At 42.9% G+C, this 19,412-nt stretch overlaps 2 protein-coding genes across 2 annotated transcripts in view; one reads left to right on the top strand and one right to left on the bottom strand.

The window, feature by feature from the left end:
* Window positions 1–7,224, top strand: part of tanc2a (tetratricopeptide repeat, ankyrin repeat and coiled-coil containing 2a) — a 49,869-nt gene extending 42,645 nt beyond the window's left edge. Inside the window, exons 26-29 of the mRNA XM_073494920.1 lie at window positions 414–505; window positions 661–795; window positions 910–1,010; window positions 1,912–7,224. Of these exons, the coding sequence (XP_073351021.1) occupies window positions 414–505; window positions 661–795; window positions 910–1,010; window positions 1,912–3,805 (2,222 nt within the window). The 3' untranslated portion in view covers window positions 3,806–7,224. The remainder of the gene's footprint in view (window positions 1–413; window positions 506–660; window positions 796–909; window positions 1,011–1,911) is intronic.
* Window positions 7,225–7,748: 524 nt separating this feature from the next.
* cyb561 (cytochrome b561) lies at window positions 7,749–17,994 on the bottom strand. Its single transcript, XM_073494638.1, has 5 exons — window positions 17,790–17,994; window positions 12,669–12,767; window positions 12,405–12,508; window positions 12,122–12,279; window positions 7,749–10,783 (listed from the first exon to the last, which is right to left on the bottom strand). Exons 1-5 carry the CDS (start codon window positions 17,992–17,994, stop codon window positions 10,591–10,593), a joined length of 759 nt encoding a protein of 252 aa, XP_073350739.1. The 3' UTR covers window positions 7,749–10,590.
* Between the last annotated feature and the right edge of the window lie 1,418 nt (window positions 17,995–19,412).

The raw sequence follows: 19,412 nt of genomic DNA, 5'->3' as shown, positions 1-19,412 counted from the left end.
TTTCCAGTCTTTATGCTAAAGCAAAGCTAAGCGGCTGCTGGTGTTAGTTTCATATATTACCATACAAACATGAGAGTGATATCAATCTTCTCATCGAACGCAAATAAACGTATTTTACAAAATGTTAACTATTCCTTTAACGAATGTATAAAATGGAAAAAGACCAGTCAGAACAGTCAAGATGGAAAAATGTGGTACTATAAGAACAAACAACACGGCACCCAGAACTAAAATCATTACATTTTAGGGTGAAGACAGGTTTAAGGTTAGGATTAGCTTAAGGCGTTGGTCAGAGGTTAGGCAAATAGTAGTTGTGGTTATGATTAGGGCAGGTCTGTTGGAAATTAATGTAAATCTACGTAGTGTCCCCAAAAGTGATGGTAACATGTTTGTGTGTGTGTGTGTGTGTGTAGGACCAGCGACCTGGGCCATGGCAACCTCTAAACCAGACATCTTAATGGTTCTGCTCAGTAAATTGATGCAAGAGGGAGACAGACTTTACAAGGTAACACACACAAGCACAGGCAAACTCAATCTCACACATACACACACACACACACACACACACACACACACACACACACACACACACATTAAACAGACGCACATACATTTATTTGATGTTGTAAGTATTCTTTGTGTGTGTGTGTGCATTTGTAGCAAGGTAAAGCGAGGGAAGCAGCACATTCCTATCAGTCAGCTCTCCAGAAGTTTCCAGGGGACGAGCTGAAGACGTTCAAACAGCTGAGAGTGTGTGTGCTGCTCAACCTGTCGCGCTGCCACCGGAAGATGCACGTGAGTCTCTTTCTGTCTCCTACACACACACACACACACACACACACACACACATAGGTAGACATTGGATATAAACGTGTAACCACAACATCATAATTTTTGTTTTCCTTGCAGGATTTTGGCCTCGCTGAAGAGTTTGCTACCAAGGCGCTAGAGCTGAAAGCTAAATCCTATGAAGCCTTTTATGCCCGGGCCCGTGCCAAACGCAGCCGCAGGTAAGCATAGCGACATTAGGACAAATGGTAGAATGGAGCGTAATTATCCAAACCAAATCATGAACTGCTCCCTTTTAATGTATCAGGCATTCATCGAACAAACAAGTCTTTTTCTAAATCAATGTCCAGCCGAAAGTTGTTAAGGTAGAGGACCTCATGTTTCCAACATTCTCTGTTTGGGACCACTAAGAAAAAGTTAAGTAAGAATACTGCACTTTTTACTTTTTAATTAACTGGAAGATGACATGCAGTGTCGAAGATATAAAAACATGAGCATATGTGTTTGGATGTTCAACGTGTTTCCACTCACATACAACTGTTGAACAACAGCATCCTGGTCTGATCCACCACTTACTCGCAGAAACTTTCCCCCACAGTTTCTTCCTCTGTGTCTTGTTTAATTTTGTCTTCGTCTTCCGCTTTTGTTGTTCAACGGTGGTTGGATAACAGCCTTTAGGTGCATTACCGCCATTTACTGGAGTAACCCATATGGAACGTGGATTAAAATGGTTATATTGTCGCCCACAGACATGCTTTCACCATAGTGTGACTGACTTTGACTGTATGCACTGAACCATGACGTCTGTACTGTGACATTTTGGGACGAAAACATGTATTCTTATACCTTAGTACCCTAGTAGTTATTCTTTTTATTCGCCACCTTTGAAAATACAGTAAACCAGCTGGTAGGAGTCTGTGACTAAGGACTGAGTTGGGAACACTGACAGGATGAGGGAATCATGTAGAGATATGACAAATTCCCTTTAAAAAATGTTTTGTTGTGGTTGCTGTCTGTGCCTACTAGTTTGGATCCCCAGACTTCTCTGCAGCTCTCTCTGTCTTCATGACGTCTTCTGAGATCTTACTTTTGTCTTTGCTTCCACTCTCTTTCATCTTTCAGACAGTTTCATGCAGCCCTGGAGGACCTGATTGAGGCCAGCCGTCTGTGCCCATCCAACCGTGAGATCCAGCGCCTGCTGTCCCGTGTCAAGGAAGAGTGTCGGCAGGTTGCGCAACAACACTCTCCTCCTCCTTCATCACACCATGTTTATCAACAAAATGTGGCCATGACCATCAACGAGATGAGGTGTAGAGATTCAGGTTGTCTGCAATTGCTGGACAGGGAGGGGCTTACAGAGGAAGAGGAGGAAGAGGAGGAGGAGGAGGAGGAGAGTTACAGAGAAGGAGATGCTCTTCCTCACTCTTCCTCCTTCCACCCTCCACCTGTGGTTCAAAGCCTTGACTGCAGCCCTGGGGTGCCGTCGCCCTCTTCCCTGTCCCCAACTCGCCTGTATTGTCACCTCCCTAGCCCCACCCACTCCCCCTGCTCAACTTCTCCCTGTCACTCTGCACCTCATCCATCCTCCTCCAATCGCCATTTCAGCCCTCCACCCTCTCCAATGCAGCATCAGCAGCGAGGTAGCCCCTTGTCAGAAAGTACACCTGCATTGTCAGGGAATGAAGGTCTGCATCGCCATCCACAGTCCATCTCAGCCCTCCACCACTCAAACCAGAACCAAGGAGTGCAGCAACAACGCTTTTTGCCCAACCAGAGATCCTTCCAGAGGCCGAACCCTGTTCAGGGCCAGTGGCTCCAACCAGCCAAAGTCGAGGTTGTCAGAACCAGTCAGCCCAGTTCCTCGGCCCACTCCGGCATGATTTTGGGAAGTTCTGCCTACTCCCAGTTTCGTCAGTTACCCCAAGAGCTGGCCGAGCTGGGGGAAGGCATTTACCCGAGCCCTATAGACATCAGGCCTAGTCTGCAGATCCAGGCTGGTCTGAGTTCTGGAGCTTCATATCCTCTAGATGATGTGGATGTTGATCATAAGCAGATGCAGGCAAGAACTGCATCTGCCTATGGGAGAGAGGAAGGAGGGGAGATGGCAGGGATAAATCGATTTGGCCAGGCCCGTCAGTTAAGCCGCAACCAATCCAAAGCAGCCTACTACCCCATGGAAGTTACTGAGACGTCAATGGGGCCTCCTGATAGCCTTCTATCATCTCACCAATACCACCATCAGGGAGGACTACGACGGCCCCTCAGTGCCCATCCGGCCGCCTCCTCAGCTCCTCCTAGGCCACTTGTCCACTCCCAAAGTATCAGCGTTCGTTTCTCCACCAGCAGCGGCAGCCTCGCTGGTGGGCAGTCCGTGAATCACGGCCCAGGCTTCAGGACCTCTGCCTCCGCCCAGCAGATGGATTTACAATCAGATCTGGTCTCTGTGGGAGAGGTTACCGGCTACCATGACGATTTTTTTCTGATCTCTCCGCAGTCAGAAATGTCCATGGTTGGAGGTGGGACTTATCCTGGAGAAGCGGGACGTTCATCTAGGAACACTCCTTTTATGGGCATTATCGACAGGACTGCAAGGGTGCACCAGCAGTATCAACAGCAAGCTCCATCAAGTTCTGCATCCTGTCTGAGCCCTTCTCGCTCCTGGGCCGTGTCTTCTGTGGACACAGTCGTCACCTCACCAAGCAAAACTCCCACCAACCAAGGCTTAGGTCAGCTCCAGCCATCCTCTATCGCCTACCACAACCGCAGCAACAACAATGCCCACAATGGTCACCTCCTCCACGACAACCAGCTTGACTACTATGAGGTGCTGCAGGGTAGTGGTACTCAGAAAGAAGGCTCGGCAAAGGTTGTCAGTCAGAATCCCTCCTTCCTGGATGTGAAGCTGGCTCGAACACTGCCGGTGATCCATAGCTGCTCAGACAGACCAAGTGACAGAAAGACAGGCCCTACCTCTCCTGTTAAACCAAAAAGACCCTTTGTAGAGTCCAATGTATAGAGAGAAGCAGAAGTGATAAGTCCAAGACAACTGAGGAGGGTTGATAATGAGCGGCTATGAATAAATGAGCGCACTTATATCCCAAGACTCACTGGGGTCATGAAACTATGTAGGACCTACTATGCTTGAAACAAACTAGTTTGTACAACCTGTAGTTCAGACAGTGATCAGAGGGCAAGACGCAATAATCATTCAAATAGGGACAACAGCACACACTTCTAGTTTCTCTTTGAAGATATACATGATATGGAACTCATGGTCATGAGTACAAGAGAGTACAAGTTCAATTCCTGCCTATGTTTTCACTTCGGCACACTTGGCCAGTCGCTGTCTATCGACATGCTTGCCAGATTGTTGGTTTGGGAAAGATAAGCACTTTGTTTAAAGCAAACAGACACATTTGTTGTTCAGAGATGAAAACAAAAATTTAAGTTCAGTACAGACCATATTGTCACAAGCCAGGTCTGTCGATTACCCAGCCAGAGACAGAATAAGGAAAGAGAAGGGACGAAGGAAATGAGTGAAGGACAAGAGTGCTTAACCATGAGAAAGCTCTTTGCCATTACAAAGCACAATGATAAAAAAAAAGAGCATCACTAAAAAAATCTTTCCTACCCTCCCTGACTCCCTCTCATTTCTGGCTTACAGTTCATTTCAAACTGAAGTCTCACTGACTGCCCAAAATGCACTGCTCTAGAGTTTTTCTGCAACGTAAGCGACTCTAGACGGTGACATTCAGACAGACGAGAGAGACCACTATCACCTTTGTCTGCTGCTAAGTCTTTAGTCACAGATTTTCATTTCAGTTTTAAGGTGCTTAAATGATAGAATGACTGGAAACCTGGAAACAGTCACTGCAGGATCCAGGCTCTAAAACTTGTGCCAGTCAGATGCTGGTCAGTGAGCCAGTCCCAAGCCATAGTTCAAGAAACTAGGATAATGCTGTCATTGATTAAGCACTGACTTGCTGTATATAAAACAAAAATAAGTGATATTTATCCTTCCTTAAGTTATATCTGTATTAAACTGTATACTGTAAATATTGTTTCTCTTAAAAACTGTATATTCCTTTTGGATTTGCCTTTTTATGTTTAGTTTTTCACACGAGACGTAGAAATGGAAACATTCTTTTCAAAGAGACAAAAAAGACGAGCAAAGTTGGAGTTTAGCTTTGCTCAATTTTTGGTGAACATCTTTTCCTACTCGTGTATAAATAGCAATGATCAGCAGTGAACATTCTGTAAAAATGTCTTTTAAGTGTTTTAGGTTTTTCTATTTTGCTTCAGATAGTGATTTTGTTTTTTCTATGAAGGTCTTTTGTATTATGAAGTCGTAAAGGTCCTAATTTACGCAAACCACAAGGATCCCAACTGATAAACCAGGGCCCCTTAAATTGCCATGAAGAAATAGTGCTTACATACCCCATGACGCGTGATTAGCTCCATCTTCCCTCAGTTACTCAACAAAAGCCAACTGACTATTTGCTAAACCTTTCCCGTTAAAGCAGCGATGGTTCAAGTTTGGCGTCTTTTTTGCCCTTTTCATAACACGCAACACATAGGGCAAGCGTAAGAAATGGATTTAACTGCATCTGTTCTAACCTGAGCTGCAATCACAAGCTACCTGGCGAACCAGCTTACTACCTACAGCAGAAAAACAGGAGCGTTATTCCCTTGGCCAAGAGACACTTTATTAAAGGTAAACTATGCACAATTTGTCAGTTGTGGGTCGTTAACAGACGCTCAACGGTCAAGACAGACAGAGAGAGAGAGAGCGCGCAGTGGTGGTTGAGCAAGCTAGACAATGAAGTAAGAGAGGGAACAGCGTTAGCGAGAACAAAGCAGCGAATCAGAGGAATAAAACTTAATTTTCTGATTGTTTCATGGCGATAAGTTCTAAAGCACAAAGAGGCACATCCCTCCAGATCTTCTGTGAATGCAGCCAGAGCTCACACTTCATCCAGTCTGCTGTTTTCATCTCTGCTGTGTGTGTGTGTAGCAGCTCAGCCCTGCCCTCAGTCAAACAGACGCACACTACACTTTAGCTTTAGGCATCCAGGACTTATACAGAGCAATGTTACCGTTACCGTTAGCATTTTCATAGAGTGGACCCCACACACTCCATGCTGTTGATGACTGGGGACTACACTCCACTGTCCAAAGTTTGACACCCAGAAGCATCCCAAATACAGCAAAATCATGAGAAAATACAGGCAGAGGGTAGGGTCTCTTTAGACACAGGCACTGCCACACACTTCTCGTGGGTCATTAGAGAGAGATGACTTTTGTATGAATCTATACATTGTTGTTTTAGGAAAACCCTACATGCCCAGTTCACAACTAGCTTATCCCTTGTGTTAGTTCTGCTGGAAACAGAAATAAGAAACCCGCTTTTGTTCTTCTGACATCAAGGACCCATTTTTCGAAATCGTCTAAAACCTTTGAGCTGTCAATCTAATTATTTTGAAATTGAATAATACCGGTGTGAGAAACAAAAGTTTGACAGGCAGCAGCATTACAGCAGTAACAAGGGAAGGGGGTTAGCTAACAATGAATCCAGGGGGACCAGTTTTTCAGAGAGAGAGGGTGAGACTAACAGATGGTATTTAAGAAAGTGGGACTAAAATGTCATTTTTAAAATGTATTTTATGCACATTAAAGCCTGATTTTTGTATATTTCTTTTTATATTTCTAATGAATCAGAACCCTGGTTTCAGAGTTTCTGATGCTGATGGAAACTATGACCTCTGAACTCTCTGTCACGGTACAGTCTCTGTGACCACTGCCCGTAGTTCTTACTGCTCAGGAGTTTCCGGCTGTTGGAGAATGTGGTAATACTTAACCTCTCTGGTTCACAAGCCGTTTTCATGGTCGGCCTGCTGGGTATGATATGTAATTCTGGCCGGTCAGAAAGAAGTACAATATTAGCTTGGATGATTGGATGTTCAAGAGAAGTTTCCAATGTTCATGCTTGGAAACAGCTTGTCATAGTGCATCGTTGTTGCTTTAAATCCGTGATGAGCTGGATGACAGATGTGTTGTTGTCTGTCAATAAAACAATTTGTTGTGCTGTACATGTAGGCTTTAACTCCCAGCCTGCTTAGGGGCCATTAGCCCAGCGTTTGAAACACCACTGGTAATCGAGCATTACTTCTGATGTTCTGTGTGTGTGTGTGTGTGTGTGTGTGTGTGTGTGTGTGTGTGTGTGTGTGTGTGTGTGTGTGTGTGTGTTACTGGGTTTACTGTGGGCTTTTTCCACTGTATGTAACCTATGTTAATATTTAATATCCCAGGATGGTTATAACAGTTAGAAGAACATCATTATGAAACACTTAAAAACAACATGAATGTGTCGGCTCATGTGAAATTACTGACTGCTGAATTTGCATAACAAAGAGGAATAAAGATGAATGAAATACAGATGTGTAAGTCTATCTTTCTATCTCGCTGTCTGGATGTGTTACCCTACAGAGGATGTCAGTGTGGATACTGACTATGGTCACACCATCTTTTGTGGCCACACACTTATTGACAATACAGCTTAAAGCTGTATAAGGTTACAGTATATGTTTATTAATCTGTTACCTGGGTTTGGGGCAAAAAAATAGTACAGTGGATGTTTTAAGATTGATGCACGGCAAACATTAACTTTAATTTCTTTCTGAACATGCCTTTTACAGTGTTATGATATATATTATTGGATTACTAAATCGGTTGCCTTGCAACCATTTAATGAGTGAGCTTTAGAGTTGCTGATGCTCCCACTTTCCCAGGCTTAATGCTAAGTCTTTATGGGAGACAAGACCTATTACAAGACTAAAACTGCTTTTAAATAAATATTAACCCACACCTGATGCAGCTTTAACATCTAGAATTTTCTCAGAAGTTAAAGTCAGGTGAAAAACACACGTGAACAAACTGCTGCTCCACACACTTTTGTTTATTACAGGTTTTACAAATGAGATGAGGACTTCCTTTTGAAAGATGACAGTCAATGACGAACAACATTGTAAAGAGCTTTGTATTAGGCACTAAAGTCGAGTCCTGAAGTCAAAAACTCAAAACTGTAGATGCTTTTAAGTGGTTAAACAGGTTCAAACCTATGATATGACAGCTTTAGGTAAAAATGCTTAAAGTAACTAAACTCTAATAACATACACACACTGAACAGTTTTTTTGTTTTTTTTTCATGACAATCCATTTTAAATACAGACAGCACACCGATGGACAAATGGAGTACATTTAGTTTGTTTATGAACAAAGTTCACTGACTGGCCTTGAAACCACGGGGACATGGGACAAGTAGGCATACAGATACTGTGATAAAGGACAGACTTAATTTGAATGCAATTAGTAGTGTGATATAAATTATTTTCACAGAAGCTAAACCCTCAGTGAGACCTTTTCTTATGACTTTTAATAACTTTAAGACGTTTACAAATTGTTTTACTGATATCATTATGGAGTATTGGCAGCATTATCATACGTCCAGCTTTACATTTTAATATGCAAAGAAATGAATTTTTCAGACATTAAAGCTTTCACTTCCTTTTTATAATTCTTTACATATTATGCTCAGTGATTAATCCAGAATAGTGTAGATCAAGATGGTCAACATAGTTGGTTTCCAAATGGGATGCCTGTATCCAAGGAACTTTAAAAAGAAGGAAGGGTCAGTCCGTCACCAAGTCTTGATTTGGGGCCAGAACATGGTGGCAGTTGTACTGAAGCCAATGGGAAATGTAATCTACATCGTATGATTTCTGAGGAAGAAATGCCTCCAGGAAATGAAAGAACACACTTCAGAGTGTCGGGTATTGACTAAATTTTTAGAGAACGGTCATTAACTTAATCTCTGAAGTGTGGTCTTCCATTTTCTGGAGGCATTTCTTCATCAGAAGTCATAAGACGTAGATATGATGGGTTTTGATGTGTTTCTTCATGCATGACCCTTCCTTCATTTTGAGGTTGCTTGCATAGATCTTGCATAGCACAATGTTTAGTACCAGTTTGACGTTTGGTGTGTAACAAAACCAAACTGAACTATCTGAATCCTTTAAAGGTGGAATATGTAAGAGCTGTTGAATTCATATTCCAACAAACAGGGGGCAGCATATCACCAGAGTAGCTGCTGCTAACGATGGCTGCTGTCAGTTAGTTTGCTCAGTTGACCATTCAGTTAGCAGTTAGCTGGTTTCTTCACCATGTGTTGATTATTTCAGTTTCAAACAAAAATTCTTACATATTGCACCTTTAGTATTCTGTATCTGCCAACACTGAGTCCATTCAGATTTACCTTAATGACACAGCTGTCAAGTGCACAATCATGTAACAACTTGAAATGTCTGTGCCAAAGATAGCAAATATATGTGGTAAAAAAAAAAAAAGAATTATATACATAGCAGCAGAAAATATGCAATTTTGATTTATTCAGTACATTAAAATAACAGGCGGAGAATACTAAATTTGGCACATGTTGTCTTGCACAAGCTTACCAATCCAAATACTGAAGGTCCTGATTTAAAATTGCATTCTTTGCAACACTAGTAGGCTGAGTAGACTAAAGACTGATTCGGTCTTTTGATTAAAATTGATCCATTACTGGTCCTTACACTGACACTGATTGACCCGATGACTACAACAAAGGCTTGATTTGCAGCTCGGGTTCCAGCCATTTATGTTGCGTAAAACTTTAGTTTGGCTTTAAGTTAGTGTTTTGTTTTTATGTGCAGTTTATTGAGACATTTCTTCCTTTCCCTAACAGTTCCCAGTTGGGAGACAAAATGAGACTGAGAATGAAGCCACAAGTAGTGTTAGTGAGTCAGTGAGGCAAACGATCTGTAATGAGTGAAACTGAGCAACAGTAAAGCTTCGGGTCAGTCTGGGCAGTTGGGTTTGGTCAGATACAGGTAAGGGCTGGGCTTGGGTTTAAGTTTTAGGATCATGCAGTCATTATCTAGTGGGAGGTCACTGATCTGCAAATGTGGTATCTTCAGTTCGTACAATTCCTGAGCTGCAGACACTCTGAAGCTACATGTATATTTCTGCGTTAAAAGGTTTCACAGTAGGCACATGGCAACTGTAGGTTTGGCCTTGGTGACATTTGTCTCCTCAATAATCAAGCTACACATCAGGGCTGCGGTGGCTAATTCAAACGATGGCCATCTTCCTCTCATGTCAGTGTCAGCTGGAAAGCCCAAATGTTCTCCTCGCGTATTCCTGTTTTAAAGTTGTATGAACCATGGAATCGCACAAATCATTATTATTTGACTGAGTCCTGATTGATCAGCAAATTAAAAGACAATGGATAGTGAAAATCCTGAACGACATCGGCCATATTTCAAGGTAAAACAACAAGATAAACCATGAGCTAACGTTAGGCAGCAGCTAATGTTAGCATTTGACCATTTTCCCAGCTAACTTACCATTCTAAAATTGTCTGATGATATTTTAGGATTATTTCAAGAGGCTATTTCATTTGACTGTAATGAGCATTTACATACTTACAATTCTTCGACTAATGACCCAAATAAACAAATATTTGAAGTATTAAGTTGTCAGTTCAGTAATCTGTAAGATCAAATGGGTCAGGTTGGTCTGATAACAGGATTAAAGCTTCCTGTCCGTGATTTGTTTTAACCTTAACTTATAGAACTTGTCTTTTCTGGCCCCATTCATGCCCACATGTGTTTAATCTAATGATTTTGTATTAACAGGGTCTGCAGCACAGCTGTTGGCAGGACACTGTGTCCAGATTAGGGGGACACATCAGACATCTCACTGAGGTCAGGGCCCAGTGGGTGACCCCCCCTCAGTCAGAGTCTTAAAGTGGACAGACAGAGACTCTTCCTCTGGATTTGGAGGACGTCTGTACTCCTCCCTGGTGATCAAGTAGCCCAGCACGACCCCGAAACACACCAGCAGGATCCCCAAGACGTTGGCCAGCACCCCCTCAGGTGTGAACAGAGAGTAGGGTTCCCTGCTCCCGGAGAGAGAGATAGAGACAGACAGACATAAATCAGATACAAATAGATACAAAATAAAAACACAGGTGGATATATTTAAAATGACAGCAATTGAAAGGGGTGAACATGTATGTACATGGTATGTGCTGAAGTGAATTGATTGGAGCAACACTTTCTTTAGATTTTTGGCGGTGCCTGATAGTTAGACTTCAAGTTATAACCCTTAAGATGATAGTTTTTATAGTACTTAGAGTTGGAAAGGCCATTTAAGAAAACACGCTGTGTTAACCTCTCTATATGATAGGTTTCTTTGTTGTGGCAGGGTCCGCCATTTCCATCCTGGATTCAAATTGCCAGGAAATGATGCAGCATGTTCTCAAGCATTACTTGACCACATCAATATCAGCTCCGCTGGTACTGTTCACACTTCTTCAGCTTTATCAGAGCTGGATTCAGCTACTGCTAATGCTAACCCAACACTTATTACTGCTGTAAGTTAAATGCATTCAACTGGCAAAACACAAGGCTGCTTTCGTATTAAAGGTCCAGTGTGTAGGATATAGGGGCTCTATTGGGCTTCATTCATAATTATGTTTTAATTAGTTAATTACTCCAGGTCTGGGGACTTTCTAACAGAGTCCAGCATGTTGCACCGCCATGTTTCTACAGTTTCCCAGAACGAACAAGCCAAACACTGGCTCTAAAGAGGGCCTTTTATATTTTTCACATTTTAAGCAGCCACCATAGAAGAGCGCGAGGCAAGGCATCTTCAGTTGGGTGCAACCTGCATACTAAACCCCAATTTGCTCATGATGAGCAGGTTTGCACCTTGCATGGCAGCGTCTGTCATCACTGTATGAATGTGTGTGTGAACGGGTGAATGTGACAAGTGTTGTAAAATGCTTTGAGCAGTCAGTAGACTGGAAAAGCGCAAAGTCCATAAAGCTGCTGCATGAAAAACAGCATGTGAGTCACAGAGGTTACTGTGACCGCGACAGTCCATCAAAAATGCATTTACAAGACAAGGGGCCATTTTGGGCATTTTTTCAACAGCGTATCACTGCATAATAAGCAGATACATCTGCTGCTCTGCTGTTATCTTCCCAACAAAGGAGCTGCTCAATGAGTGTTTGCTGTATGATGAAAACAGAACTGACACCTGAAGGACTATAACCTCAAACAGGCTCCCATGTTTACTCCAGTTAAGGGTCACTTGGCTCAATTAAAATTTTAGAGATTAAACCAAACATATAAGCATTGTTAGATACCACTCAAGGTAAGTGAGTAACAATACTTCCTTCTAATGATAAGAGAGTAGAGAGACACACACAGATACAGACGGACAGACTTACATGATGCTGAAGAGGAGTTTCTCCGTCATGCCGAGCAGGCAGCTCCCTATGGCCATAACCAGCAGAACCAGGCCGCAGAACACGTGGACGGGGAGGTACGAGGCTCGTAGCCATGATGATGCAACAGGAAACAGGAAGAACAGCAACCCCATCACCCACTAGGAGAAGTGGAGCAGGGTCGAAAGAATTACTCTTGATCTACATGGGAATATTTGGGATTTGTGTGTGTGTGTGTGTGTGTGTGTGTGTGTGTGTGTGTGTGTGTGTGTGTGTGTGTGTGTACCTGTATGCAGAATAGGATTATGGTAGCCATGCCACACCAGCTGTGTAGAGAGTACATGTCTGGAATCTTCGCTGCTCTGTGAAAGTCAAACACAGCTACAATACCTGCGCACACACACACACACACAGAGAGAGAGAGAGAGAGAGAGAGAGAGAGAGAAACAATGTTTTTGTCTCCATTTTTCTCAGTGTCTCACACAGACACATGCACTGGCATCACCTTCTTCACACTTTTTACACGTGCACACCTCTCTCTCTCTCTCACCTATGATGCTGATGATGAGGGCGAGCAGGTGAATGATGCCGTGAAGCACCTTCACGTTCCTCTTTGGCTCATTTCGAAATACTCTGTAGACCAGGATGGCTGAAAGAGGCAGAGAGTGAAGGAGGCATCAGATTCACAATGTGTACCAGCACATTTTTGTACCAACCATTCAAACAGGGAAGCCAAATCTCAAAGCGTCCAGGACAATTCACATATCAATAACCGATGAAGCTGTCCTTAAAATCCTTAACATTTCACAACAAAAAGTGGCTTAAAAAAGAAAGCGATAGTAGAGTTCGGACAGACAATGATCAGTCCAAGTTTTCTAACCATACTGTGATACCTTCATAGGAAAAGAACAAGATAATCAATTACTGCATGGGATAATTGAATTATGTCAAAGTTCTTGAGTGCATCATGTTGCGATACAATAGTTTTTTTTCTCCACCAGTCATATGCTACTCCACATGTTCACTTAATGATGTCCCCATATAGAGCTGTACTCATCCTGTTGATAGATGAGGTTGACAGACGCATTGACCCCATGTTATGAAGGGTTAAGACATTGGAGAAACAAGCCAGGATAAGAGAGAGAACACAGCTGCCTTTGTCTCCGTAACAAAGTTGCCTGCACATGATGACCTTGTAGTGAGCGGTATCTGTCTGTGGAATGATAGCAAAGTGTGTCTTAGAGGAACTCAAAGTAGTGCAGAGTAGTGCAGGATGAGACAGGAAGAGAACAGGAAGAGGGAGGGTCTTTCCACAGGGCGAGGTCTTCACGGATTGGAGGAATCGTGTTGCCAAGAGGCTGGGACCAGCCTGTGCACCAACGAAAGGAGAGCCAAAGTCTAGACCACGGCCTCCTCACCTTTTTGACCAATGAGAAGTTACAACACCTCAACAGCAAAAATATAACTGTTATTGTAAAGTGAATATCTCCATCTTTTTCTGGGCGATGGGTTACAGAGTAACAGCAATCCGCTGACTGTGATTTGTCTAACAGAGAAAGGTCCATGATCATGCTTGCTTAATGATACGATTCTAAATAAATAGTTAAACGGAACGTCGTTGTATGTCTTCACTCAAACAAACGAACACGCCGACAATCACCACTGTGGTAAATACAAATCCAGGTTAATCCCAGCTGTGTAACAATTTGTCAGACGTAATGTGTGCGCTAACTACAAACAAAACTCATTACTTCATAACAATGTAATGTTATGAAATCCTCAAACTGGCACACTTTCTATGAAGCCCATGTCCATAATGCATCATAATGCATAATGACAAACTTTTTAAAGCAGGTTTATTGCTGAGGACCCAAGCAAGTACGGTGTCGAATTTGGTGTAATTTAGACAAATCACACATTTAATATTAAGAAAATTGAAATAAACAGTGGAAGACACCATGTAGATGCCATGAGTGCAGTCAGTACAGGGCAGTGGACCAAAAGATTTATATTCCAGTGCACACCAGGATAAGATTGTCACCATTTTATCAACAATTACATTAAAAACAACATCCTCCACTCCGTGTTGTTTTCAGTGTCATAGTGTCAATCCTATCCTGGTGTGCACTGGAATATAAATCTTTTGGTCCACTGTATAACGGCTCAGTTTGCAGTATAATAGTAACTGAAACAAGGCGTGTTGTTAGCTACTACAGAAGATGAATTAAAAGTCCCTGTTGGTGCTATGTTGCAGCATTTTCCTGCAATCTTCGCAGCACAGTTGGTCCATACTATGAAAAGTACTGGGCCTTTTCCATACACATGCTGGTTTGGCCTGATCCAGTTTAACTGGGCACATCAGCCCAGCACTGCAGGGATTTTCATGTCTATGACATCAGGGCTACCTGACTGAAGGCCTTTAATGACAGTGTGGTCAAAGGCAGTAATTACTCTTCCTCTTTGCAGTATTGTCAATGAATCGCCACCAACAAAGCCACTGACAAACACAATTCCTATAAATTCTCCTCAATAAAAGTCCCCCAGTTTAGAGTTTATATAGTTATTTAAAAGCTTTTATTATGAATCAGCAAAACAAGGAAACACTGGGTTTTCACCAGCAGTAACTTCACACGATTTCTGAAACAGCTGAAAGTGAACATGAACAGTTAGCAGCTGTGGATTAGTCCCATTTTACACAATTTTGTATGTTAATACCTTTTAGTATATTTGTGCGCAGATCTGGCTTTGAATTAATCTTATTTTTTTTAACTTTACTTAAAGCAAACAATGGCCACTTATAGTGACTTATGACCAGCTTGTAATGTATAACGGATTTCAGTACTTTACTTAAAGCCCCCGATGGCCACCTACAGTAACTTATAATCACATTATGATGCATTATAATAGTGATTATGATGTACTAGAAACTGAGGATTTTAATACATATGATCCTTTCACATATAATGAGCTACCAGCACTTGTAAAGTATTGATACTTGACCTTATAAGTAATAATAGAATGCAGTATTATGATTTTTGTTATAAGGCATTCTGAAAGATTGAAAATGGGGAATATTGCATCAATCACACTATGGTTTCACAATAAAGGCAATTAAATAATTTGGTTTAAATTTCACAACAGTGAAATGTAAAAATATGTGAATGACTATATATGCAAGATGTATAGTCCTGATGTATGCTGTATGTGTGAGACATGAACACATAAAAAGCACATTATGTGATGATCCCAACACAGATTACAACCAGCTGTATTTCCTTTTATCGGAGCAAAAGGTTGAACTCAACACAATTGCTAATTGTGTTTCAGGTTAAATCCTTTTAGCCTCCTGTGCCAGCAGCTTAATACCATTCCCACCAGGCAGCCTCGCATTTTTTTTTCAGTTTTTGAGTACAGAACAAGCATGACGACCAGAGTGTGTCTGACTCCAAAGACGAAAGATGGCCAAGAAAGTGCAGATACAGATTGTAGAGAAAAAAGGTTAGTTATCATATGTACCCACAGGACGTGTGGACGTGGCCTGAGGGAACACAAGCTGAAGACCTAACAATGAATCAGCTTTGAGGTGTATGGGTGTGTCAGTGTTAGTGCCTGTGTTTGAGGACCCCCCAGGGTGTTTCTATCTCATGCTAGCCCCCCTCAACAGTCTATATCTAATGTCCAGCTGACCTTTGCTTTTATTGCTCTAATGCAATCTAGCTCTGCAGCAGACAGCTGTGAACCAGTTAAACTAATCTGGTTATTCTCATTAGCAAAAGTACTCAGGGCTGCAGACGCAACAGAGGGGAGAAAAAACAGCAGCATCTCATTTTGTCTTGATTTCTGGGACCAGACATCACCAGGGTTTGCTGCAGTCAAATCAGTTGCGGATTAAATCTCTAACAAGGCAAAGTGGAGCCCGTTTTCTCTGTAGCTGAAAATGAGGCTGCTCAGTTGTCTGACTGACGGTGCCATTGGTTGCATTCCCTGCTGGGCAACGCTGTCAAAGCTTCACTGGATGTCCCAAAACACACACACGAGCTGGCATGTTCAATGATTCAAACCCTCCTTCTTTCTGTATAAATCAGACTTTCTTGCCGGGGGTGGGTGGATTGATGGGTGTCTGGGTAGTGTTAGCTTAATGCAATAGGTCAGCAACACAGTGCTTGAGGCTAGAACACACATGCGCACACTCCTCCCCACGCAAATACAGCATCCATGTCCTGCGGACCTCCGCTTCCAGTTTTACTCAATTTACAGAATGTCATCCGAAAAACGACTTCAAGTAACCATGACTACAAACTGATGTATGACCCGCCAGGTCAATTTGGAGATTTCAGTGATGTCAGCCATGTGGTGGGCAGAGACGACAGCTCACTTCCTGCAAGGACTTGAATTTATTTGAATGTTTTTAGTAGGGCTGTCGATATAACACTTTAATTTGGATTACCTGATTATAGACCAGCAGCTTTGGAAACATGATGGAGGCAGATGAGCAATCACCTCTCCAGCCAGAGTTTCTAACTGTTGTTGTCTAACATTGTTTCTCAAACCAAGAATGGGTTGTTTTGTATTGTTGAATCGACGGCGTCGCCTGATGTGCACCTCCCCAGAAATGTAACTGCAGGTTGCAGTGATGTGGGCCGAGGAATATGATTGGCTACCTGGAAACACTGCATTTTCCGGCTTCTCCTCCGGTGCTTAGCGGCAGTGCTAATAACGGGGAATGAGACCTGTGGTTTCCCCAACAATTACACTGAACTCTTCAGCTGTTGCGTTCCCTTCTGACTGGTCGGCTGCTGGTCCTCTTGGATTATACTCCTCCTCTCTGAGCCTCTCTGAGCTCCTGGAGAGTCTCTGGGGGAGAGAACAGCCAGGCTGAATGTCTAAAGGGCAGGCTGCCCCTCAACAAGCAGTCCTGTGACAAACCCTGGCTTGCCGGAACCAGGTCGTTCAAGCTGGGTTTGTATAGAGCGGCCCACCCTGCAGACACTCTGCCTGTCCACTCTCTCTAGCCCAGAGACACAGCTATGGGTCGGTGTGTTCAAAGGGGAAAGTACAGCCGGCAATCAGCCACTGCTGTTCTTGTTTACGTCCCAACATCGACTACAGCGGCCAGCGCTCGTGTCATCATCCATGCTGTGATCGCGGGACAACAGACCCAGCATCCCAGCGCCCTGCCTCCAAGCAGGCCACACTGACGTCGCGCGGCTGCAGCCAACCCGTAACAAGCACCCATCTCCCCCTAAAATCAATACTCAACTCACGTCTGTGCAGGAAATCCTAAGAGAAAGATGTTTTTAAAAGTCAGTGTGTTCAACTCTCAGCCCTACAGTGAATGGCGAAGACCTACAGGGAGCTAGCAAATTGTGTGACACTAATTGCTTGTCATTTTGGACATGTCAGCCCTCGCAAGCTAGCGAGTAGCTTGCTCATTAAAACACAAAACAACAAAAACATTGCATATAAAGGCAAGCTACAACTTTCTCCAACAATCTGCATGACTTTGTGACGAACAACACTTTGCCTTTGAATATACATATAATGTTGGTGGCAAGCGGTATCCAGATGCTGCAATAAAGAATGTCACCTCCACTGACCTTTATCCTCACTAAACCATTTGCAGACATTTTTAACTTGTGACAGCACTGACCAGGGATCCGTATGGACTCACCATCGCCCTGTAAGAAGACCAGCCCCAGCACCATGCACAGAGGGTGCAGGTTAAACTCTTGCGATGAGCCGTCCCAGGCGAAGCCCCCGCGGTAGTGACCCATCCACACACCGGTCAGCACCACAGACGTCACGCCCAGCAGCTGTGACGCTCCCACCAGCCACGCAAACGCAGAGCAACCGGCAAGTGGAGCAGACTCATCCATGACCTGAGAATGACAAACAGAAAGATTACTGAGAACAGCTGATGCCTTGGGCTGTACTTGTTGTTAAACTCAAATGAATGAATTAGAGAAGGACCATGACCTGGATGACTGAGAACCTTCATCAACATGGCTGAGTATGTGTGGTAACTTTTTTTTTTCCTCCTTTAATTTTGTAGTTGAGATTTAGTCATTTCAGCTTTTTAGTAAAACAAAAACATATTATACAGATGTGGAGGGGCCCCGGGGCACATGGTGCGTCAGTAAGTAACCTAACCTAACAGGTTAATGCTGCTATGCTAAAGAGGGCCCCGCTACACAAAAGGCCATGAATGTTTAAAGGCTGATTGACAGACTTGAAAATAATATTCCCATGGTCTGTCATAATTAGGGTTAGAGATAAAAAAAAAAAAAAAACAAGATAAAAGGTGAGGATTGTGAGTTCTTTATAAACATGTATGAGACTAAAAAAGTCCTAATTATGTGATAAAAAGTTAATATTAATATTTATATATTTTTGTCTCACAACTTTTATTTAATAATTTCGACATTGACCTCATGTTTATGACTTTTTATCCCATGACTAACCATGGGACTATGTAAATATGGTATGAAGGATACGCTTTTTTCAATCTCTTTTTTTTTTAACTGGCAGAAATGGGCTTCTGTACTTATAAGTAAACAGTTTAGGGTGAAACACAGAAGCACAGAGACATTTTCCAAATCCAAAACACACGGAACCCACATCTGCTGCTGTTATCATGTTTTCCATCAGCCGAAGAGTCATACAAAACAAACACGGCGTTGAGATTACATGTAGGAAGTGCGGCACCGAGCTGACGGGAGTTAAACGAGGACACGAGCAGAAATGAACCAAAACCAAATGGCTTTCCTGCGTGCGCTCCTTATTATCGCGGTTTCAAGTCATTATTATAAACCTCACCTAAGTGAATCATCTCTGCCCCTCCAGCCACATCACAGAGCCGTTACCACACACACTGCCACAACTACAGGGATGTTACAGAGAATGACAGGAACAATGACAGGCTGCTGTGCTGCCTTAGCTCCGACACTGAGCTGTCACCTGTTACCTGCCTCTGCGTGACGCACTGTATTTCACTTTAACCACATCAGTTAACTTCTGTTCTGATCATGACTACGAGAATTTAAAAAATAACCAGTTTCCTTGTGGGAATATGAATGGAAATAAATGATAAATGGCTGATATACTTACTGCGCTGCAGGCTCCGCTCCTTTCTGCTGAGGAAGTCCTGGAGTCTACTTACAGATCCGCCTCCCTCCTCCCTCTGACCGTGCACGTGTGTGTGCGTGCGTGTGTGTGTGTGTTTGTTTTAGATCCCCTCCTAAACAAGCCCAACCCATGTAACAAAGGCAGGACTGTGAGGAGGAAACAAAAAAAA

This window comes from Pagrus major, chromosome 23 (assembly GCF_040436345.1).
Source record: "Pagrus major chromosome 23, Pma_NU_1.0".
NCBI lineage: Eukaryota > Metazoa > Chordata > Actinopteri > Spariformes > Sparidae > Pagrus > Pagrus major.
The sequence above is the reverse complement of the archived record's forward strand: the minus strand, read 5'-3'. Positions and strand labels throughout refer to the sequence as shown.